Below are 23,178 nucleotides of genomic sequence, written 5' to 3'. Positions count from 1 at the left end.
AGCTTCCCAACCAGACCTCCCCCTCACTGGGGAGGGAGTGCAGAAGGGTCCCCTTCAGACATACCCTGTGCATGGAGCTGGGGGGGAGCTTGTTTCCCTGCTCGCAAAATCCAGGAGAAACCATGGGTGGAAGGAGGAACCCGGCTCCACACTTCCCATTGCTCTGAGTCTCTCTAAGGATGGAGACCTGTCGCATAGCCAGAGGAAACCCCAAGTTTTCAGGCACAGTTCTTCCAGGATCCTGGAAGGGTAGAGCCAAGCTGGTGTTCAGCATTGCAGTCCCATGAAGACCAGTGATCCTCAGTCCTTAGCCATCTTCCAGGGAGGAGTTGGCAGCAAAGCTGGTTCCTTACACTGTTGTTCTGCATTAATCCAAGCCAAAGCCCATTACAGAGACTTACACAAGATCTCCTGGTCCCCAGGACAGCAGGATAAAAAAAGGAATGACTTGCCAATAAATGCCAAGTGATGTCCAAAAGGGAAAGCCCCAGCCTGGCTGGTGATGGCTCCAGCTGGGCTGCCAGCACCCAAGCAGCCAGAGCAGAGTCCCCAGGGATGCTCCCTGGGAAGCATCAATGCAACAGCTATTAAAAACAAAAGCCAAATGACAGCAGCAAACAAAAAGCTCGGAGGGGAAGGGCTGGGGAGCAGCATGATGTGGAAGTTGTAAGGCCCAAACACCAGGAGAACTTCTAGTCTTCCACAAGACCAAAGACCCCAGCAGAGTGGGAAGCACTTGGAGGTGGCTGACAAAAGCCAGGGGAGAGCCTGGGGACCAGGTCCAGCTGTGCCTGAAGATGTGGCCATCAAGGAGTCCCCATGGAAGGGGCTTAGGAAGACCAAAGTTTCAGCCAGGGGGTCACCAACCCTAGACCCCTTCCTTCTGCTGCTGCCTCTGTCTCACCCCATCGCTTGAGGGGTGGAAATAAGAGCAGCCATGGGTCAATATTTGGGTTTTTTTATTAAAATACTGTTATACCAAGTGGAATGCTACAGCAATCTCGGTATAGGGCGGCACAACGAAACAGCCAGGTTTACGTTTAAATACTCAAGATAACTTAAAACGCACAAACAAGAACTCATCGTCTTTGGCAGGGAAAAAAAAAAGTTCACAGCACGAAAACAAAAATACTTACAAAGAAATACCAATATTAATATAAAATATATTAAGTCGGGGGGATTTTTTTTTTTTCCTCTTTCATAACTTTTGTTCGTTCGTTTTCCACTTTGTAAACAACACACGAGAACCGAAGGCGTTTGGTACGTGTCTGGGAGAGAAGAGTAAAAAATGCAGTTGTCCAGCAAATGCACACACACAGTGAAAGAAAGAAAGAGAAAGAGAGAGAGAAAGAACATATATATATAGATGAAGGGCAAGGACGGGAGGTGTCTGAGCTCAGAGGAGCAAGGCATCAGCACTGGCTACAGGCAGAAGCCAGCTGCCGGTAGCCAAGGGATGAAGCCATAAGAGGGGCGATGCCATCAGCCATCCTCGGTTCCCTCTGAGTTCCACCTCCAGTTTCCAGGGATTTCTCCTCCACCTTTTATTCCCTCCATCATCATTTTCTCTGTTGCTCCGGCAGCACCCAATCCCAAACCCCTTGCCAGCCCAGGATAACAACCCAGAGGAAGGATGCGAGGTGATGGATGCAGATGACGGAGGGATGGGGGTCCTGGCGCTTGGCTTGGCCATGATCCGGGTGGTTGATGGGATCCCAGAGGATCCCTCCCAACTCTGTCATTGAGCAAAGACATGAGCTTGTGGATACAGTTTGGGCAAACACAGAGGGATTTTCCAGTCGGAGGCCAGGCACTTGGGTGGATGCAAATGGCCAAGACCCAGAGGTGGGATGGGGATGGAGCCGGGATGGAGCCGGGATGGGAACAGAGCCAACAAAGGAGGGTATGGGAAGAAGCCCCCTGCTTCAGGCTGGAACGATAAATAGGTTTGCTCCTGTTGTCCAAAACCCGTGTGTTCACAGGGGGGTCACGAGGCCCCTCAGCCACTGCAGGGTCCTTGGGCTCCAGCGTGCCCTGCACAGCTGGAGACCCCTGTGGGTGCTGAGTGGGGACCGTGGCCCATCCGCTGAGACCAGCCACGGGGTCACCACTGAGCTCCAGGCTCAGTCCTCCCTCCTGCAGGCTCTGCCACCCCGATCCAGTGCAGGTAGGAGGGAGAGGGGCTGGCGTGCAGTCCTTGGGTGGCCTTAAATCAGGATCTCCACCATGTCAGACAGGTCAGGGGCTCTGACATCAGCCGAGCTCTCTGCAAAGAAAGAAGGTGAGAACTGGAGGAGAGGTGAAGAGCATCAGTGCCCACCCCACCAAAGGGCCGGCACCAAGTGTACTGCTGGTCCAGCCTCCCCACAAGGGGGTCAAAAAAAACCTTCTGCATAAAAATTAAGATGAAATAGCAAAAGGCTGCGAGAGCTGGGCTGGGTCAGCCTGGAGAAGGCTCCGGGGAGACCTTAGAGCCAGTGCCTAAAGGGGCCCACAAGAAATCTGGCAAGAAAGATGGAGAGGAACTTTTGACAAGGGCCTGTAGTGACAGGACAAGGGGAAAATGGCTTTAAACTGGCAGAGGGGAGATTTAGATTAGACATAAGGAAGAAATTCTTCTCTGTGAGGGTGCTGAGGTGCTGGCACAGGGTGCCCAGAGAAGCTGTGGCTGCCCCATCCCTGGCAGTGTTCAAGGCCAGGTTGGACACGGGGTCTTGGAGCAACCTGCTCTAGTGGAAGGTGTCCCTGCCCATGGCAGGGGGTTGGAACTACATGATCTTTATGATCCCTTCTCAACCCAAACCAATCTGTGATTCTATGAGCGACTGCACAGATTCAAACCTGCAAGACTAAACCTTTAAAATGCCTTCAAAAAATCTCTGATGCTTATACGCAGCCCATCTCCTGATGCTAAGCTCACATGCTAGAGCATCCCCGGCTCCCCTCCACGCCATCCCTGGGATACTCACCCATCAGACCAGCCGGGCGCTCAGTGCCCTCACCCTGGCTGCTGCTCTCAGCTGCCCCATCCGTCTGCGTGCTGCCATCCTTGCTGCCGTGCTTGGAGTGGGATGGCAGGGGCAGAGCAGCAGGCGCTGCTGCTCCTTCACCGGTGGCTTTGCCTGCTGGAGGAGACACCAGTAAGGATTGATGGCTTCTACAACTCAACAGAGAAGTCCCCACTCCCCAAGCTCTCTACTTCCAAACCCACAGGGGAAATTGCAGGCAACTCCATGCTTCTGGGTGAAGGAAGGGAGCAGGGATGTGTCTCCATTTACCTGTGCTGCTGCGGGAGCTGCCCTCAGCCAGCCGGTCACTCTGGCCAGTCCCTGGCCAGCTCGGGGCCGCAGAGGCAGCAAAGATGGAGGGCACAGACTTGGCCGGTCGTAGGGAGCCCTGGAGAGCTTTGCTGGGGTCCCTCCGCGAGCGCTGCTGCAGGACCTTGATGACAGCATCCTTCTCCAGGATTTGGGCATGAAGGGCTTTTAACCTGGAGAGAAGAAGAGACAGAAGTTGGGTGAGGAGGTGGATGGAAAAGAGGAGAATGCAGGCGCTGCCCAACCAGACCACAGCATAAGCTTGTTGGAGAAAAATGCCTCCAGCAAGGTGGGACTACCTGTTCTCCATCTCCTGGTGCTTGTGGCTGGCCAGGAGGAGGTCCTCGTTGAAGCTGCTGTTGGGGGAGTGCCGCGGGGACTGGCTGATGAGGGTGGTGTCCCTCTGGGCGGCTGCAGTGGCTGCGGCATCCATGGCAAACTGCCGCATGGTGCACTCCTCCAGGTACTTCTGCTCCCACTTGGTCATGTCAGCCTCCAGGGCCAGGATCTTCTCTTCCTTCTCCCTCAGCTGCTCGGACAGCGTGTGTGCACTCAGCTCCGGCGTCCCGGCGCCCGCAGCGCCTGCCTGCCTCTGCAGCAGAGAAAAGGACAGTGAAAACCCAGCAGAGGATGAGGAGGTGCTGGGGGGATGCAGCACCCACCGCAGCTTGCCAGCAGCACCAGCACCCACCTGCTGAGCCCGCAGCATCTTCAGCTCCTGCTCCAGGCGGGTGCGGAGCCGCAGCTCCAGCTGCTCCCGCTTCTCGCAGGCGGCCTGGAGCTGCCCCAGGGCTGCCTGCAGCCGCTCCACCTTCTCCACATAGGCACGCTTCTTCCGCAGCTCGGCCTCCGCCTTGCCTGCCCGCGCCTGGGCGCTGCCCAGCGCCTGCTCCAGCAGCTCTGCCCGCCGACGCTGGTCCTCGTTGGCGCTGCGCAGCAGGGATACCTCCCGCTCCAGCTTCTCCTTCTCCTGCTGGTGCTCGTAGCCTGCAAGAGAACACCCAAGTCTTAGCCAAGGAGGATTCGCTGCACTTCAGGCTGGAGCTCTTCACTCCAGAAAACCTGGCTGTGCCATCCCTCCCACAGCACACGAGGTATATGGGGGTCAGGGGGAGACAGCCTCCATTTCATAGAAATCATAGCATCACAGACTGGTTTGGGTTGAAGGGACCTTAAAGCTCATCCAGCTCCAACCCCTCCTGCCACAGGCAGGGACACCTTCCACTAGAGCAGGTTGCTCCAAGCCCTTGTGTCCAACCTGGCCTTGAACACTGCCAGGGATGGGGCAGCCACAGCTTCTCTGGGCACCCTGTGCCAGCAGCGCCTCACCACCCTCATAGTAAAGAAATTCTTCCTAATGTCTCATCTCAATCTCCCCTCTGTCAGGTTAAAGCCATTCCCCCTTGTTCTGCCACTACAGGCCCTTGTCAAAAGCCCCTCTCCAGGTTTCTTGTAGCCCTTTAGGCACTGGAGCTGCTCTAAGGTCTCCCAAGAGCCTTCTCTTCTCCAGGCTGAACCAGCCCCAGAGCTGGACGCAGGACTGCAGGGGGGGGTCTCACCAGAGCGCAGTAGAGGGGGAGAATCCCCTCCCTTGACCTGCTGCTCACGTTGCTGGGGATGCAGCCCAGCACACGATTGGTTTCTGGGCTGCGAGCACACACTGCTGGGTCATGAGGAACTTCTCATCATCCAACACCCCCAGCTCAAATTTTGCCTCATGAAGAACAAAAGCTGCCCGGTGTGAATCCAGCCACCATAGAGAAGGGGATGCAATTCCTCACCCATAACACCAACGCCCTATTTCTGTGCTAAAATAATGGATTTAGGTATATTTCCCCCAAAATAAGCCCAGGCCTGCACAGCTGCAGCGTGGAGGAGGGAGGAGGGAGAGAAGGGCCCCGCTGCAGGACGGGAGTGCTGGCTTGGTGCTGGAAGAGCCAGCACAGCGGCAGGAATGCGGGGAATGTGGGTCACGCCGCCAGCCGGCCGGCTGGGATTAATGGCTCAGTCCAGGCCAAGAGCTGCTCCATCCTCCCCAGGGAAGGGCGAGAGCTGCTGCCCGACACCCGTCTCCTCCTCCAGCCGAAAAGGAGCCCCTCTGTCCCGCTCATGGATGCCACAGGGAGCTGGGCAAGGATGGGCATCCCATGGGACTTACTCTGCGCCAGGAGCTTGGCCACGCTGCCCTGGTTGCTGTCCTGGCTTTCCTGGGTCTTGCTGGCCAGCTGCTTGTTCGCTGATTCCAACCGCTCTAGTACAAAGGCAATTAAACCCAATTAAGATTTAAATACAAGAATTTGGACAGAGGAAGTGGGAGAAGCCTGGAAACACCCCGAGGGGGAAAAGCTGGGGGACAGAGAGCACCCATGGGGATGGGGACATGGAGATTCCTCACCTTTCAGGTCCCGGTTGAAGTCCTGGAGCCGCCGCATCTCACCATCTCTCTTGTTCCTCATGGCTTTCTCCAAGGCTTCCCGCTTGGAAGAGGCCTTGACGAGGTTTTCATAATCCTCCGAGATGCGCTGGATCTCGCTCTCCAGCTGGGGCGGAGGAACGAACAGGCCAGGGTTAGATATGCATGGAATGAGGAAAGGAAAGGGAGATGCTGGCCAAAGCTCACCCAGGTCGCTCAGCCCAACCCGAGCTGCCAGAGTTCAGCGCACCCATGGGACCCCCCCAGACTGGCCCCCAGCACATATTTTGGGGTGAAAACTGGTATTTTCTGCCTTTCTCCTTGCAGAAGAGTCCCTCTGCAGGTTTTGGCTCTGCTGTAGCGCAGCCGGCAGGGAACAGCCGCCCCTTGTACGCAGCCACACAAAGGGCTTTCTGTGGTGGTCAGGGATGGGGGGGACACGCAGAGGGAGGGGGTCACCAGAGAATGGGCTCCTTCTCCCCCATCCCGGCTGCCGTGCTGCCGAAACACAGCTGCTTGGAGAGGAACGAGCCACCAGAAGGGAGGAGGAGAAGGGATTAAAACACTAAAGGGGGTGAATTTTCACAGCAGCTGGTTGAGCATCCCCCCCTCTAAGGCAGGGAGCTGGGGGGGAAGGGAACGATGCTGTGGCTGCAGGGCTGCTCACCTTCTGGATGCGGCTCGCCTTCTCGGAGCAGCTCTCCAGCTCCCGCCGCAGCTTCTCATTGTCCTGCTGGAGCCTCTCGTTGTCCCGCAGGACAGCGTCTACCCGGGCCAGGCGGCTGCTGGTTGAGACTGCCTGGGCGCTCACCAGTGCCTCCACGCCGGCAGGACCCAGCGTGCCCGGGCACAGAGCGCCTGGCAGCGGCAGGAAAGCGGTGGGGACATGGGTGGACAGCACCCTGCAGAGAGGGAGAAGGATGCTCAGTGGGTTTGGCAGGGTGGGGGAGCTGACCGCATCCCCAGGTCCCACTGACTGCTCCAAACCCAAGTGGGTGCTGGTGCCTCTGGGTCACCCCAAAGGAGGAGGGAGGCTCCGTATCCTGCTTTTCAGAGCTGGGAAGCATTTGATTTCTAAGTCGAGCATAGGAAATAAACCCCATCTTGCAGGGATGACTTGACAACTCCTGGCTGGTGGGTCAGGATGGGCTCCCAGCCCCCAGCATTGCTGGGGATGCTGCAGATGAACAAAGGATGCACCTTGGAACCCGGCAGCTCTACCCCTTTCCCTTGTTTTCCGGGCAAAGCGAGGGCTCCTGGCATGGCTCCCCACCACCAAACTATGAACACATTCTCTCTATATTGGGAGGAGCAGGGCCAGCCTGGCTGCCCCTTGCACGACCGCTCCGAGTTCCTCGACATCCCGTGGCTGCCCTGAATACCCCGAGCAGGGCGGCTGAGCATGGCCCGGCCCCGCTCTGCTGCGGGCTGCCCGCCAAGGGCCTGCATTCCTGCGGGATGATATAGGAGCGAGGAAGAATAAATACATCTTCCTCACGGCTCCCCTTCCCCTCTTTGTTCGCTGGAAGGAGAAGGTTTTCCTGCTGGAGATGCTGTTGCTCTCTGCCTGGATAGGTCAGCAGGGCTGGGAGCAGTGTGCGTCCTCCCATCAAGCCTCCAATTCCCTTCTTTCCATATTTTCCACACTGAAATAAGTTGTTTCCAGCCCTCTTGGATCTCCGGGGGCCCCCCCGAGACCTCTCCATGGCTCTCTTGAAGACAACCTGGGGCTTTGCTGGAGGCATCAAGCCGCCCAGGTGAAGGGGGGAGCTGCCCAGTGCTGCTCATCACCTCCACAAACCACCCGGCACCAGCCCGGGCTCAGCTTGGCAGCAATCCCATGGCACTGGCAGCAAACTAGTGCTATGTGGACATCCCTGTTTCAGGGCCATAGGGTAGATTTCCATGGAATAGGGAGACCGTTTGCCTTCCACCCCGCCCCATGCCTGTTCCACATTTAGCCATTTCCTGAGCTGGTTCCAGCTCCTAAATTAGCCCCAAATTCCTCCCAGTGCATGGGGAGGGGGCAGGGTCTGCAGAGGCAGCGGGATTTTCATCACCAGTTGGAAAAACCCAACGGTGCTGGGGGAAACTGGGGAGAGGAGAGGACAGGAAGGGTGCCCGCAGACCCCACAGGCTAAGCCAGATCTGGTCCTGCAAGGACAAGAGGTTTGGCAATGGCTGCCCCAGGCCCCTCACTGCTTTCTGCATCCCGCATCTCCCAAGCATCCATCCCAGCTCATGGCTGAGAGGCACCCAGTGGAGACCCCAAAAGCAGGGCCTGGGAGCTGCAGGTTACCTGATTTCGGGATGCTGAAATCCAGGACCTTCCTGGGAGCAGGGTCGGGGTTCAGCCAGGTAAGTGTCCTGGGAAGGGATGACGTAGGGATACTCCGGGGGGGGCCCCCGTGGCTCCGGCCCCTCGGGGTGCTGCCCTTGCAGGACAGCAAGCTGGTGGTGACGGGAGAGCTGGGGGTAGCTGTGTGAGGCGCTGATGGGGCTCTGCGTGTTGGCCCCGCTCCTCTCCAGTGACAACCGCATCAGCCGCTCGCTCAGTGACCGCACGTGGCCGTGCTTCAGGTCCTTCAGCCCCTCATCGGGGCGTCGGGCGCTGCTGCTCTCAGCCCCGCGCGGGCTGTTTTCACCCCGAATCCCCGTGCCGGCCCCTCCATGCTGCTGCCCGCCCCGCTGCGAGGCGTAGTACTGGGAATGCGCCTTGGCCTCCTCGTAGCTCGGAAGCTCCTCAACCTTGTGCTGGGGCTGGCAGAGCCGATAGACGCTGTTCTCCAAGTAGATGTGGTCGGAGTGATGCTCCTGGCCCTGGGGCTCCTGCCGCGTGGACTGCTGCACCATTTGGCTCTCCTCGGCGCTGAGGCTCTCCAGGGAGGAGCGGGGGCTGCCGGCGCCGCCGCCGCCGCGCAGGGCCTGCTGCTGGATGGCCAGCAGCGTGCGGTTCTCCGTGAGGTTCCCGTAGCGCAGCTGCTCCTGGATCAGGCGGTGCAGGACCGTCCCGTTCGAGTCCTCCGCCGTCCTCATCTCCGCCCGCGCCGTCGGCAAAGCCACGTTTCCAACCCGACAAGGGTGTCCTCGAGGGTGTTTTAGCAGCCACCAGCCACGCCGAGACACCTGCATGGGGAAAAGGGGGGATAATGGATGGAGAACCGGCCTGGGCAGGACGCAGTGCTGGTCAACAGGGTTTTGTTTTCCGGGAATCCCGCTCAGCACACTGGGAGGCTGGCCGGGACATGCCGGATGGGCAGGAGGCTGTGGTGGTGGTGGTGGAAGCTCAGCCCATTGCCGTGGCTGAGCACTGGCACTCTCATCGCACCCGTGGCCACGGTTGGCTCCGGGATCGGGGCTGGCTCCAGGGGTCGGCGCTGGGGGTCGGGGCTGGCTCCCCACGGACGCGGTACCTCCCGCAAGGACCGGGGCTGCCTCCAGGCCCGGGGAATGCGGGACGAGGCGGCCCCGGAGGAGCGGGCACGGAGCCACCGAGAGGCTCGCACGACCCACCGGCCGCAAACCCCCCTCCCCGCAGCCAGGGAGAGCGGAGCCGGGCCCGCACGGAGGTCTCGGTCCCCAGCGCCGGTGGGAGCCCCGCCGGGGCGGCACTTACCGGGGCATGGCGGAGCGGGGCGGCGGCGGTGCTGCCCGGGGAGCGCGGCGACGGCACTGAGCGTCCCGCCGGCAGCGGGGGCCGGCCCGAGCGCTGCTATGTCCGGAATGCAGGGCCGGACCCGCCCCGCTCCGCACCGCCCCTCCCCGGCCCGCCGGGACTGCTGCCGGCAGGGGGGGCACGGACACGGACACGGACAGGGGCACGGACACGGACACGGAGGTCGTGCCCGGGATATGCAAGAGCCGACGGGGGTGCCACGGGCGCCCGCAGGCGTGCAGGGGGTCTGGGGGCAGATCTTAGACTCACAGACTGGTTTGGGTTAGAAGGGATTAAAGCTCCTCCGGTTCCAACCCCCTGTCACGGGCAGGGACACCTTCCACTAGAGCAGGTTGCTCCAAGCCCCTGTGTCCAACCTGGCCTTGGATACTGCCAGGGATGGGGCAGCCACAGCTTCTCTGGGTACCCTGTGCCAGCGCCTCAGCACCCTCACAGGGAAGAACTTCTGCCTAATGTCTCATCTAAATCTCCTCTCTGTCAGTTTAAAGCCATTCCCCCTTGTCCTGTCAACACCTGCCTTTGTCAAAAGCCCCTCTCCAGGTTTCTTGTAGCCCCTTTAGGCACTGGAGCTGCTCTAAGGTCTCCCCTTAAGCAGCCTTCTCTTCTCCAGGCTGACCCAGCCCAGCTCTCTCAGCCTGGCTCCAGAGCAGAGCTGCTCCAGCCCTCGCAGCGTCTCCGTGGCCTCCTCTGGACTCGCTCTAACAGCCCCACATCCCTCTTGTGTTGTTGCCCCAGAGCTGGATGCAGGACTGCGGGGGGGGTCTCATCAGAGCGCAGTAGAGGGGGAGAATTCCCTCCCTCGACCTGCTGCTCACGCTGCTGGGGATGCAGCCCAGGACATGGTTGGTTTCTGGGCTCAAGCACACGCGATACAGAAGTGCGCTGGGGTCTGGTGCACGCTGCATGAGTGCAGGAGGCTCGCAGCTGCTGGGCTGGGGGGGTCAGCAAGCTCTGCCTGCCAGCTGTCCCGGAGCATAAATCTTCCCCTTTAATCGCAGCTCAGAGAGACGCAGCATTGTCTGCAGGACCAGCCTGGCCCCACAAAAATCTGCCGGCCCCATCTGCTCTGCCCTCATGCCTCGTCTCCTCATGTCCCCCCTCCTTGCATCCCCCGCAGGGGGGGGATGTCAGCTTGCTGCAAGCGTAGCCATCCCTGCCAGCTCTTGCCTGTTGAGCGCTGGGCTCAGTGCCTTTGGGCATCCCCTGTCCCTCTGCCAGCCTCAGTTTCCCTATTCAGGCAGACGCCGTTTGCAGCACGGCCACAGGACCACAGCAGGGCTTGTCCATCCACTGTGCTGGGGGACCGGAGAGGATGGAGGAAGCCATCAGGGACCAAAACCCTTTTTCCCCCCTTTCAACACCAAAGAGCTCATCTTTGGGGAGACCCTGAGAACCCCTAACCCCAAAGCAGAGAAACACAAGCCCCATCTCTGCCCCCAGTGCCAGCGGCTGCTGGTGCGGAGCCCAAAGCCCTGCCTGCGAGGCCCCGAGGCAGCAGATGGCTGGAGGGGAGGCGGTGGTGGCCGAGAGGCAGGTGCAGGGAAAATTGCTAATTAGCTCCGGGACATTAAGCTCTCATTCTTGTGCGAGGAAACTCGGCAGCTTCTGACCAGCACACACTCAGGAGGCAGGTCTGGGGGGGCACACATGGTGATTGTTGGCCTCGTCTCCTTGCTTTGCTGCTCCTGCTGGCCTGAATGCAGCTTCATCCCACTCTGGGATCACCCCCAAAAGCCATGGGATGCGGTAGCAGACAAGGGGCTGCAGGTGCAGCTCTCTCCCGCTGGGTTTTCTTCCAAAAGATTGGGAAAAAAGACAAAAATCCTCAATGTGTAGCAGGTAATGCACTCAAAGACAGAGGGGGATACAGAGAAGGTGCACGGGGAGAAGGAGTCAGTGCTTGGAGGAAGAGGTGCGCCATGTTACAGACCCAGAGACGAAGGACACGGCCCTGGCGTGATCAATCTGGATTCGGGCTTAACAAAGCCTAAGAGCATCCCCACCCAGGCAGGTCCTGAGCCTGTACGTGGCGCCAGGAGCTCATCAAACAATAAAAAGGAAACAAGTTTTTCAGCCCAGTTTCACTAGTGACAAGGCAAATCCACCCGGCTGGAGTTTCGGAGGTGGGAATCCGCACTGGCCCCGTGGGCATGGGGGAGATCACAATATCCCAGCGAGGGTCTACCCTTTTGTGGGGAAGAGAGAAGGGCACAGCTCTTGCCCCTGTGTCCCCAAGAACATGCTGAATGTGGAAACACCAGCCGAGGCCCAGCGGCGGGTGGATGTGGATAGATGGATGGATGGATGCATGGATGGATGGACGGACAGATGCACTACCTCAAGACATCAATCCCAGCAGCAGCACAGCCACTGGCTGTATCTCTGCCCTGATCTTTCCCAAGGGAGCCAGCCCAGCTCCCCGGCTCGTCCGCAGGCCTATCTGTGCCTGCGTCATCCTGCTTCCCTTCCTATCTTAATACTGCTCTATTTTTGGCAGCAGGAAACCCCTCCTGGGCTGATAACACCCCTTTGGAAAGTGATCTGAAGAGTTTCCTCTTTTTCTTTCTAATGCTGAAGGTAAGAAAAGCCTGGACCTTTTCATTTTCCCCTTGGAGGAGGTGAAATCGCAGCCGGCAGCCCCATGCCAGGCTGGACCCACAGGCAGCAGTGGTGACCCTCTGCTCGGGTGGCAGTGTATGGGGGAAAAGCCCAGCCAGGGCTGTGCCATGGGGCAGGGACTCATGGTTCGGGCTGGATCCTTGGGAGCAGCGGGGAGCGCAGGTGCCGGTGTCCCAGGCTCCCCGGCTGACACACAGCTCCGCAATGCAAATCCCTCCCACTGACCTCACCGCGGAGCCTTATCGGTGAGGCGTTGGAGTGCGAGGAATGAGCCAAGAGAATATTCACAGCATGAGATCACCTCGGCCGTTGTCCGCAGCAGCTCGCAAGATGCCTGGGCTGTGCTGAGCCCAGATAACCAGGGAGTCGGAGGCAGCCGAAGGTGCCTGCAAAGCACAGGTTTGCAGCGCATCTCCTGGGATGATGGTTGTGGTGGTGAAGGTGTCCCATTGCTGAAGTCCCCAGCCACTCCATGGCCATTTTCCCTCTAAAGCTCCCTCTGGATACCTGCTTCTCTCCCAGGCTCCCAATTCCAAGTGCAAACAGGTGGAAAGGAGAGTTGGAGATCAAGGAATCACACAAGTGCCTTTCCTGTACTGCTTCCAGGATCCATGCAGGGTGCACAGCGGGAGGATGCTGCATCCCCATGAGCAGGGAGCAAAAGCAGTTCCTGGGCACTTCCTCTCCACCCAGCATTCCAGCCACGCACTCCAGTCCTGGAGACACCCCACAAGATGCCAGGCCTGATCTTCCCTGTCCTGGGTACTCTCCTCTTCTGGGGCAGGACTGCCTGTCCCAGCTGGGATGTCCCAAATCTGGCACCTGGGTAAGCCAGGGGACATCCCTGCTCTCCAGCGAGGGAATTTTGCTGCAGTTCTCCATAAATCAGACACACATAGGGAGGTGATGCCATGGGTGCATTCACAAAGCCCCTTCTCAGGAATTTGAGGAGGGGAACCCCCAGGCTGCTGCTCATACATGGGATATCACGGATTCATGAGCGTGACACCGTCAGTGTGCGCACTGATATCTTCTGCAGTGCCACAGCGTCACCCTCCTGGCTGTCCCCACTGCTGCCTCGGGCTCCAGCAGCCGCTCAGCAGGACCAAACCCAATTCCTGGCGGCAGGGACAGCCCCGAGCCTTGCCCAACCTTTGGGAAGCTGTCACCATGGAGCTGGGTGAGGAGGCAGCGAGGCTGGATGCTTCCATGTGCTCCAATCCCGCTGAGCAGGCAGCACAGCCAAACCGTGTTGTAAGGGGCAAGGTAGGAAATGTGAGGGACAATGTGCATACTTGTGACAAAGCCTCGTGGCTATCAGAAAGGGGCCAGGACCCCTCTCCTCCTCCTCCTCTTCTGTGCATTTTACACCCCCTGAGTCATTTCCATTCCTGGATGTTAAATTGTCCTTTATTTCCCTGTTTCCTGAAAGGGGCTTGTTCCTGACCTGCCGGTGGCGGGGCTTTGGTTTCAGTTGCTGGCATCCGCCAAGGAGATGGCAGTGAGAACAAAGGTTGAGTGCTGGCTGCCGGAGCCCACCGGGAGCCGCAAGCCCAGGGGACATGGATCCGCATTTCCATAGCAAAGCCTTTCACTGTAGTTCGACCACTTTGTTCTCACGTTTGAGGCATTTTCGCTTTCTTGAGGAATGTGAAGCCCTGGGTGTAATTTCCTGCCTATGGGAGTGCTGGCAGAGAACCCCCCTTCCATGGCTCTGGCATCACATGCAGAGGGGGCAGCTCCATCCCCTGCCCCAGCACTGGGTGGGAGGTGGGGTGACACAGTGCCACCCAGGAAAGTGCCATGGGCAGCATCCCCTCACTGGCCATGCTTACACACTCTTGCTCCGAACACCTCCAGGTTGACCTGGCCTCCTTGTCCTTACTCCCTCCCCAAAGCCAAGTGGGAGAATCAGCATCCTAATTTGGAGCCACCAACATGAAAGGGGTGGCACCCAGAGGGAGAGAGGGACACCAGCCGCCCTGCTCCCCATTGCTTGGGTGTCAAAAGGAGGAGATAGATATGAACACTTCTCAACAGAAAGAAATGTCAAGGGAGAGGCACTGGGATGAGGTACAGAGCAGGGCAGAGAGGGTGAGGGATGGCCCAGAGGTCAGGTCTTGGTATGCATCACACCAAGAAGGGGAAGAAGGAGGCCAATCACCTTAAGGTCCTCCAGGATAGTGGCTGTCCCTTGGGGAGAGGCCTTCAAGCATCCCTGGAGGGAAAGAGAACCCATGCACTCATAGACATGGAGCTCTGAAAAATGCACGTTTCCTACACGCCATGGAAAAAGGGGATGTGAGGAGGGGTGAAAGATATGATGAATGAACTGCTCAGGGCATCTGCAGGGACAGCAGAAACTGCACACAGTGGGTAACAGAGGGAGGGAAGGGAGTGGAGGAGGTCAGGATTACAGGATCACAGAACAGACCAAGTTGGAAGAGACCTGGAAAGATCATCTGGTCCAAGGTCCAACACTGGGTGGAAAAGAGGGCCTAGCTGACATTAGCCAGCACCCTCATCTTGAAAGCCACCAGCAGCAATGGGGACTCCACCACATCCCTGGGGAAGCTGTTCCAGTGAATGACTGTTCTCACTATAAAAAAAATTCTTTTCTTATGCTGGGATGAAACCTCTCCCGGTGTAACCTGTACCTGTTGCCCCCTGTCTTCTCCGTGTGGCTCCTTGTGAAGAGAGAGCCTCCATCCTCTCTGTAGCCACCCTTGAAGCACTGGAATATTGTGATGAGGTCCCCCCGAGGCTTCTCTTCTCCAGGGAGTAAAGACTCAACTCCTCCAAGCTTTCCTCACAGGGCAGGTTCTTTGCTCTGCAAAGCCCTTTGGCCATCTTTTGGCCCTCCTTTGGGCCCTCTCCAGTCTGTCCATGTCTTTTTGAAACGTTGGGAACATGAAGATGTTGACCAGAGTGGGGTCCAGTATCGATTCCTGGGGGACCCCACTTCATCCAGTTTGTCCAGGAGAAGGCTGTGGGTGCTGAAATCCATCAGGATATCAGGAGGATGGTACGAAAAGCCTCAGTAAGAAGTGACACCACTTTGACAGTCTGAGAAGGAGGCAGAGGTCTCTTCCAGCCTCCAGCACTTCCTTGAGTGAGGACCCTGCCACCACACTCGCTGCTGCTCACTTGTTCTTGTGCAGAGGACTTCCCAGCTACTAGACAATTAGATGTGGCCAGGAGGCCACACAGCATGGGACAGACCAGCTCTGTGTCACTGCTGGGATCGGTGCCAGGCACATCTGAACAACTGAGCTGTGCCTGGGAGTTGTGTTGTGGTGAAAACACAAGCAAACAGTGTGCCAGACACGAAGGTAACACCTTAACGGCATTGAACATCCCCTGGCATGGTGACAGTGAGGGTGTCACCAGGCTGGTCATTGCTAACACACAGCTGGATTACCGGAGGGCTCCTTACTCAGATGCAGCTCCAGGCAAACCCTGTGCGGCCACAAAGTTGCTGTGAAACATCCTTTGACCCCTTCGTTATCAGTTTTTGAGCTTCTCATGTTGTGCATGGTGATGGTTGTGACAGTGGCTGGGGTGGCGTTGGGATAGATGTGAAAAGCACCTCTCTATAGCACCCTCCAGCCCAGCAAGCATATGAAGGAAACACCACTGAGACAAAGCAGGGTGTAAAGGTGAAGGGTGGAGTAGCAGCAGCTTCAAACCCAGCCTGAGAAACTGCCTGAGAAAGATGCAATGGGGCTAAACCCACGGGGTGTATTGCCTCTGGTCTCGTCTGTCAGGAGACACAGATGGTGTGGAGAGATGGGTTCCAGGAGGACCCATAACTAGCACCTATGTGTTAGCTGGCAGGATAAACAGAGGCAGGGCTTTGAGAACTGTTTGTCCAAGAGCACAGAGGACTCTGCCCCGACTGTCACAGCTGTGACAGAGTGGCAGAAATGCTCTTTCTTTCTATACTTCAGCTCCAGGGAGCAGCCAGCTCCGAGCAGGGATGTGTGTCCCCAGCATTCCTGTGCTGCTACCTGTCCCTGCTGCAGCTGAGCTGGGGTGGACGTACAGACCCTCCTCAGTTGCATGCTCAGTTTGTGATGCTATGCTTAAGTGCTCTGTTCCTAGAGCTTCTCATCCTGGCAGGGTCCTTCCCCTGACACACAGCTCAGTTGCTGCCTCTAGCAATGGAGAAAAGCAAAGGTCAGGACTTGAAAACGATGGGTACTGAACTCTCTGGTGGCAAGTTTCCAGCAGCCTCCCATGCTGAAGGTTTTCTTGCTTACAGCAACAAGCTTTGTGGCTGTCCCTGTGCCTGGCAGCCTGCACCTCTGCTCTGTGAGGCAGCTTTTCTGCCAAGGTGAGAACACGGGGACATGGGAACAGGTCCACAGTTCTGCCCTGCACAACACAGTGCTGGAGTTCAGCAATCCCACAGCCAGCTCTGGGCTAGGGCAATGCTGGCACACAAGTTCAGCTGTTGGAAGAGCAATAGCTGGGGCAAATTAGAGCCCCTTCAGCCAGGATGCTGGAGCTGGTTTTGTTGTTCTGGAGGTGACCAAGTTAGCTCCCTGTATCATATACAGGGATGTAGAGCCTGTGATACCTGGAAGCATCCAGGGGGAAGATGGAAATGAAGCCCAAGTGCACCAACAACGCAGTCCTGGTCTTCTCAGCAGGCTTGGGCCTGTCTCCTGGAGAAACCATCTGTGCATGGGGTAAACTTCACCCTTCCCCAGCCCAGCCCAAGGTAGGAAGGTGAGGTTGGCCATTGAGCAAAGACCTTTAAGCGGAGCTGCATGTTTTAGCTGTGTGCTCGATGATACAATAGAAAATGCCTCTGAAGTCCCGGCCCTCTGGAGCATTTCCTTAGCTCGCTGGAATTTCCGTTTAGTTCTTCCTCTCCCAGGCTCTTACCGAAAACTGGTGTCACCACATGTGTCCCCTCGGCAGGCTCTGGAGACTGGCCAGCTCCCTTGGTCCCCCTCCCAGGTCTCTCACCGATGTGCCGGGCATTTGCAAGGAGCATGCTCCCCGTGGGTGTCAGCTTTGGCTTGCCCCTTGATTAATCACCAAAGGCAACTCTGCCAATCAAGAAAAGATTTACAAGGCAGGCAGGAAGCTCTTGTTTTTACAGGAGTGCCTCAAACACATGCACACAGTAGGAAAAGCAAACATTCCAGGCATACCAAGGGATCCACGGGATAAAAATTCCCCAAACAGCACAGATTAAGATACTTGGCGGCACATGGAAACACTAAAACCTGGACTCTAGGATTTAATTGTCTTATTGAGCCCTGAGTGCTGCGTGGTACAACCTGAGCTGCATGGGAACAGCCACCCTGGGAGGGCAGGGAGAGGGTCAGCGGCAGTGCCCTCCGTACAATAGAGGTCAGGGCTGGCCCCCCCCCCTCCCAGCTCCATATGGTTGCCAGAGCCTTCTGGCAGAGTTTAATGTGAGTTCTCCTTTGCAAACGCTCAGCCCTGCTCCTTAGCAAGGCAGGCAGGGGTCACTCTGAATCAATGCAACGCTGAATCCAAGCCCATCGGAGCAGAGAGAACTGCTGTTCTGGCTCCGGCTGCCGAGACCCCTGGCCTGAGAGCAGCAGTCATCACGCTGGGTCGGTGCCCATTACCTGCCCTCCTACCCTAAAGCCTGCTGAAGCGAGTGGAAATGCTCCCATCCTCTCTAGTCCTAAATGCTAACCCAGGAGATGGAGCAATGCCTTTGCAGCTGCTTGCCTCCACCGAAATACTCTTTGAGCATCATCAGGTTGAATGAGAAGACAAACGTGCAGGCTAGAGCTGGTCCATCCCCACTGGTGGGTCCAGCTGCTTTACAGAATAACCTGTGTCCTGGGCTGCTTGACCAGCTCACTCCTTGGCTACTTCCCTGCAGTCACTGTTTAACAGACACAGCAATATTTGTCATTTATGGGTTTTCAAGGGACCATGAAAAAGGCAGGAGGGGAATTTTGTCCTTCCAAATTCTGTGCTTCCCCTTTCTCTGCTGTTCTTTTGAACTTCTTTTTTTTTTCCTCAATTTGAAACCATTTTTTCAAGGGAATCCACTCTCTGGCTGTATTTCCCAGAACTTGCTCCTGTTTGTCAAGTCATCTGTGCAATGAATTCACACTAATGTGGTTAGTCTGTGGGATAATCTGGACTCTACATCAGGCTCTGAATCTCTAGGTGAAGAACAGAAAGGAGCCCTGCAGGGCAAGAAGACGAGAAGGCTCAGAAATACTGTCCCCTTTGAAAGGACCAGTTGCCACACAAAGGTTCCTTTTTCACCTTTTGTGCAAACCACCCCACAGAAAGTGGAATTTGACCTCTCTTAGTTAAACATGGCTTCTCCACTTCTGCTTCAAATCCAGCTGCCAGTGGCAGGAAGTCCCAGCTCCCACTCACAGACGGACGGTTTCTGGAAGAGTAGTGGAGGGGACTGATAAGGAAATAAGTCATCTGAAGAAAGTGAGAGTTAAGGGAAGCACTCGCTTGAGATCATTGAATCACAGGATGGTTTGGGGCAGAAGGGACCTTTAAAAATCATCTAGTCACCCCCCCTCAAAATGGGCAGGGACACCTTCCACCAGAGCAGGTTGCTCCAAGCCCCTGTGTCCAACCTGGCCTTGAACACTGCCAGGGATGGGGCAGCCACAGCTTCACTGGGCAACCTGTGCAAGTGTCTCACCACCTTCACAGGGAAGAACTTCTGCCTAATGTCTCATTTAAACCCCCCCTCTGTCAGGTTAAAGCCATTCCCCCTTGTCCTGTCACTACAGGCCCTTGGAAAAAATCCCTTTCCAGATTTCTTGTAAGCCCCTTTATACACTGAAAGGCCTCAATAAGGTCTCCCGGAGCCTTCTCTTCTCCAGACTGAATAACATCAACTCTCCCAGCCTTTCTTCACAGGAGAGGTGTTCCAGCCCTTGGATCATTTTTGTGCCCTCTTCTAGACCTGCACTAACAGGTCCATGTCTTTCTTGTGCTGGGGGCCCCAGAGCTGAATGCAGTAATTACCCTAGAATAAAATCCTCATTTACCCACTCAAGAAGTCACCTGCGGTGCACTAAGAAGATGCAGATTGCCCCGAGCATTTATCCCAAATTGCAGCCCATGCTCAGGCATGAGTGGGGCTGCCTGCCCTAAAAGCTTGCCCCCACTCCCCTCCTGCAGCCCAAGCTTTCACAGAGCTCCCGTGGCTGTGAGGATGCTCCGTGGGATCCAGATGTGGGAGCATGGCTTGAATATTGAGAGTTTGCACTGCCGTACATCATATCATTACTGCAAGCAGTTTCCTCACGGTCCTCCTCCCTTTCCTGCCCCTGTTCATCACCAGCAGATGCCCAGGAGACCTTTTGACAGCTAGCTCACAGCTGGGACGTGAAAGCATCCTTCAGAAGCTGGTTTTGTCCCAGTAAATAGGATTGGCTTTAATGCTCTGCATTTCTTCTGCGATCACATGCATCATTGCCTGCAGCCCTTCGTCTACCACTCGAGTTTAACCCTGCTTCTATGTCAGCTTTCTCAGCATCCTCCTCCTCCCCGGAGCCTGCCAGCATCTTCCCTTTCTGGGGCTTCTGCAAACCCTCCACAGCTTCTAACTTGGCAATTCGCACCTCAAAAGTTCAGCATCTGCTTAAAAAGAAAAAGCTGGCTGTGTTTAGGAAGCTTAACGTGGCATGGCAGGGATGTGAGTCATCACCACCAGCACTGCATTCTGTGCCACGGTGGTTTTGTTTGCCCTCCACCCCAGCAGGATGAGATAACTCAGCTTGCTGCATGAGAGTGGCACTTGGCCTACTAGTCACAGCCTCATCTTGTTAGGAAAAGGTAAATTAAGTCACACCATGCAGCCGAGGAGCCATCCTGAGGGAGGTGGCCACCACACACACCAGAGACTGGAAACACAGGCACTTGCATGATATACAGCACGCTGGCTAGAATGGACCCTAAACACAGGCTCAGCGGGCTGCTGGATAGAAATGTGCTTTAGAGCTATTCCTGTCCCAAGCAGGAAACTGAAAGGGATAATACACAGTGAAGCTGTGAACTTAACCTTCAGCTATGTAAATTACAGGGAACAAAAAATGCAACCAAGGTGAACCAGTATTATAAATGCACCTTAACTACAGGCACTGCATTAGAATGCGTAAGCTTGCTGAACTGGGGCAGTGGAAAAAGCAAGTTTCAGCCTCAGAGCTAACTGGGGTGAAATATCAGCTCTTTGTTCCGAGCGCTTCTGCTGTCACATGCGATCCCACTCTGATAGAGTGACTGTATAAAAAGGGCTGAGCGGCTGAACACGCACGAGTCATAAGGCAGCGATGTTGACAAACTGAATCATACTTAGTGGGATGATACCCAAGGCAAAGAGTCGCCAAGATTAGCGAGCGAGTGCTGTGACAGCATCAGCAAAGGCACTCTGCTGAGACTCAGAGCACAGGTTTGGGCTCCAAACCCACACACCAAGCCCCTGTTTGGAGGCAGTAAGTGAAAGCACAGGCAGGGCGCATTTAAATGGCAGATTAAGGATCTTATGCTTTATATACCTAAAATTAGATGTATACTTAAATTTACCAACCATCCCTCTAGCCCCTGAATTAATTAGTCAGTGGAATTACTTTGTTATCCCACTAATTCAAAATATGCTGCTTTAGCACCCAGGTATGTGAACTGCATTGCTTTCACGCTGAAGCTACTCTAAAGGTAGAGACTTTGGGTGATGTGCAATTAATGAGCCCAGACTCTGAAATTAGCTTCATTGCCTATTGCTTGAAGATGGGACACACAGATCTGCGTGTGTTTAAATGGCGGTAACAGGATTCTGGTTTACATGCACCAAATGTCATCATTTTGAGTCATTACACATCAATGTACTGAGCAAGAAGCTCAAAGGCATAGTAAGGAATTAAGTCATGAAGTTAACCATCAGCTGCAAAAATTACAGGGATTGAGAAATGTAACCGATGTAAAACTGCACTGTAAAGCCATGCCAGGAGTTAGCACACACAGCCTCGCACACATCCAGCTATTGTTCTGTTTGCTTTTAGAATAAAAACATTACTTTTTTGCCATGTATGTGAGAGGAGAAAAAAAAAGGCAACTACAGAAAGAAACATGGCTCAGTCTGGAGGCATTAACTTAATGAAATCCTAACTTATGTATGTATGTATGTATTTGGTTACTGACATTGCAGAGATGTCAATAGCCTTCATATCAAACACCATCTAAAAGGAATCAGAACATGTAACTCCATGTTAAATGTCCTCCCATGCCTGGGACAAACCTGTCAGGTTGCAGGGGTTATACAGATGGCAGACGACCACCGCAGTCACGCTGACCTTTCCAGCTCACATGAAAACACAGACCTTTTAAAATCACCATTAAAATCGCTGTCCTTACACCGTCCTGGTGAGGATAAGGAAGTAGTGTTATCCAGAGGCACAGAGGAGCTTGTTTGAGATAGCAAATGCTATTCCTGAGAAGATCTTTCGTATTTTTATTGAACTCTAAGACTTCTCCTGTGGTGGATTATACGGCATGGTGGAGGAAACCGCAGGTGGAGGGACGTGCCTGCCAGAGGAATCCCGCAGCCCCAGGGCTGAGGCCACAGCTGCGCTCGGTGTTGGGGTGCTGGAGCAGGAGAGAACCTCAACACTGTGCCTGCTCCCAGCACAGAGCCTGCTGACAGGGGAGCGGGCGGTGCCGGGCAGCGGTACAGCCTCATGTGTGCCACGTCTGCCTTGCGGGCAGGGAAGACCATCCTTCCTCCCTGCCTAGTTTGTAGGATATTGTCCGGTAGGTTCAGCGCTCTAATTCCGCAGATTTAGCCGCGGACAGAAAGAGCAGGAGTGTTGCAGACGAGTCTTGGCTTCGCAGAGCTAAACCGAGAAAAACCTCACACCTTTCCTTACGTAGGAATTCAAACAAATGCCCCGCTCCCCATTCAGCTCCCGGATGCAGGTTCGGCTAAAACGCGGGGGCCGGGAAGAAGAAATCAATGGAACGGTGACCGAAGCAGCAGGTCCGAGCGGCGGGCGCTGCGCGGGGCTGCCGTGCCCTCTGCAGGGCTGCTGCCACATCGCACTTCTGCGGCCGGCGCTCACGCATCTTCTTTGACTAAAGCCCTGAAGCATAAGTGGAGCGATAATTGAGTTCCTAAAGTAATGAGAATGGTCGTTTTAATTAATCCAGGCACCACCATCCCTTAAACTCCCCGCAGGCGTGAAAAGCTACTGAACCTCCTGCAACAAGGGCTGCCCTAAAGTGTTATTCCTGCCCCAGGTGCTTCGCTCCACAGCTTCCCTCTTTGCCTCCTTTAGAGTTCTCTGGGAAACCTGTGCCAAGGCCTTTCCATCTTCATAGTGAAGATGTTTTTTCTAATATCTCCTCTAAATCTCCCCCGTCAGCTTAAAGCCATTCCCTCTTGTCCTGTCGCTGTAAAAAGTCCCTCTCCAGATTTCTTATTGTCCCTTTTGGGTGTAAGATCATTTTTACTCCTCATGTGGAAAAATCTCTCCAGGGCACTGCTGCAGCTTCCCCTGCTGATTGTCCACCCCACAGGTAACAGCTGATAACGATTGGGAAGCTCAGTGTTAAAAAGCCCTCTTCACAGTGGGGCAGGATGCCCTGAGAGCCGTCCACCCTCGCCGGGAGACAGCTCCAGAACAAACGGTTAAACGGGGCCAACAGGTGGGCTTCCCGGGGCAGGCAGGCCCGCGTCACGGCTGGAATCCCAGCGATGGAACGTCGAACGCAACCGCCTCCCCTCCAGTCGGTGCTTCACCAATGGCCCAGGAGGCCGCTGCGCGGGGACGGGCCGCGAAGCGAGCCCCGAAGCGACGGTGGCTTCATCGGGCCGGGGCCTGGTAAACCACCATTAGCATCTTCTCGACACCTGCGGGGACAGGGAGCAGGAAGGGGCGGGCGGCCGGTCTGCCTCGCCCGCCGTTGTCCCTCGGGACGCGGAAAGGCTTCTCCGTCCAGAGTGGGACGATAGCGGCTTGTCCCTGAGGGGACACGGGCTTGGCCCCGCAGCTCCCCGCGCCCGAACCGAGCTCCCCCAGCAGCAAGCTCCACACCAGGGCCCAGCGTTGAGGGCTCTCCCGGGTGCGGAGGGACGGACCCTGCGGGCGGGACGGCGGAGAACAAGAGGAGCCGCCGCCATGTCG

At 56.1% G+C, this 23,178-nt stretch overlaps 1 protein-coding gene across 3 annotated transcripts; it reads right to left on the bottom strand.

Moving 5' to 3' along the window:
• Nucleotides 1-942: 942 nt before the first annotated feature.
• On the bottom strand, nt 943-23,174 carry AMOTL2 (angiomotin like 2). Of its 3 annotated transcripts, none has more exons than XM_030494436.1 (10): nt 21,294-23,174; nt 8,030-8,856; nt 6,398-6,632; nt 5,713-5,857; nt 5,476-5,568; nt 4,009-4,304; nt 3,617-3,909; nt 3,279-3,490; nt 2,970-3,125; nt 943-2,266 (listed from the first exon to the last, which is right to left on the bottom strand). In XM_030494436.1, the coding sequence occupies exons 2-10, from the start codon at nt 8,764-8,766 to the stop codon at nt 2,208-2,210; spliced, it is 2,226 nt and encodes a 741-aa protein (XP_030350296.1). In that variant the 5' UTR covers nt 8,767-8,856; nt 21,294-23,174; the 3' UTR covers nt 943-2,207. The 3 variants fall into 3 exon arrangements, with proteins under 3 accessions (XP_030350296.1, XP_030350297.1, XP_030350298.1); XM_030494437.1 differs by having other exon boundaries at nt 2,970-3,122; XM_030494438.1 differs by lacking the exon at nt 21,294-23,174 and adding an exon at nt 9,347-9,422.
• Between the last annotated feature and the right edge of the window lie 4 nt (nt 23,175-23,178).

Source organism: Strigops habroptila, chromosome 8 (assembly GCF_004027225.2).
Source record: "Strigops habroptila isolate Jane chromosome 8, bStrHab1.2.pri, whole genome shotgun sequence".
Classification (NCBI taxonomy): Eukaryota; Metazoa; Chordata; class Aves; order Psittaciformes; family Psittacidae; genus Strigops; species Strigops habroptila.
Note: the sequence above shows the minus strand (reverse complement) of the source record. Positions and strands in the feature narration are given on the sequence as shown.

Excerpts from the sequence above, each read along its gene's own strand:
- AMOTL2 (XM_030494436.1), bottom strand. The coding sequence starts at position 8,766 with ATGAGGACGGCGGAGGACTCGAACGGGACGGTCCTGCACCGCCTGATC. Across the intron at positions 3,491-3,616 it reads CACCAGGAGATGGAGAACAG|GTTAAAAGCCCTTCATGCCC; the intron begins GTAGTCCCACCT and ends TCTTCTCTCCAG. Across the intron at positions 2,267-2,969 it reads GCGCCCGGCTGGTCTGATGG|AGAGCTCGGCTGATGTCAGA; the intron begins GTGAGTATCCCA and ends CTTTCTTTGCAG.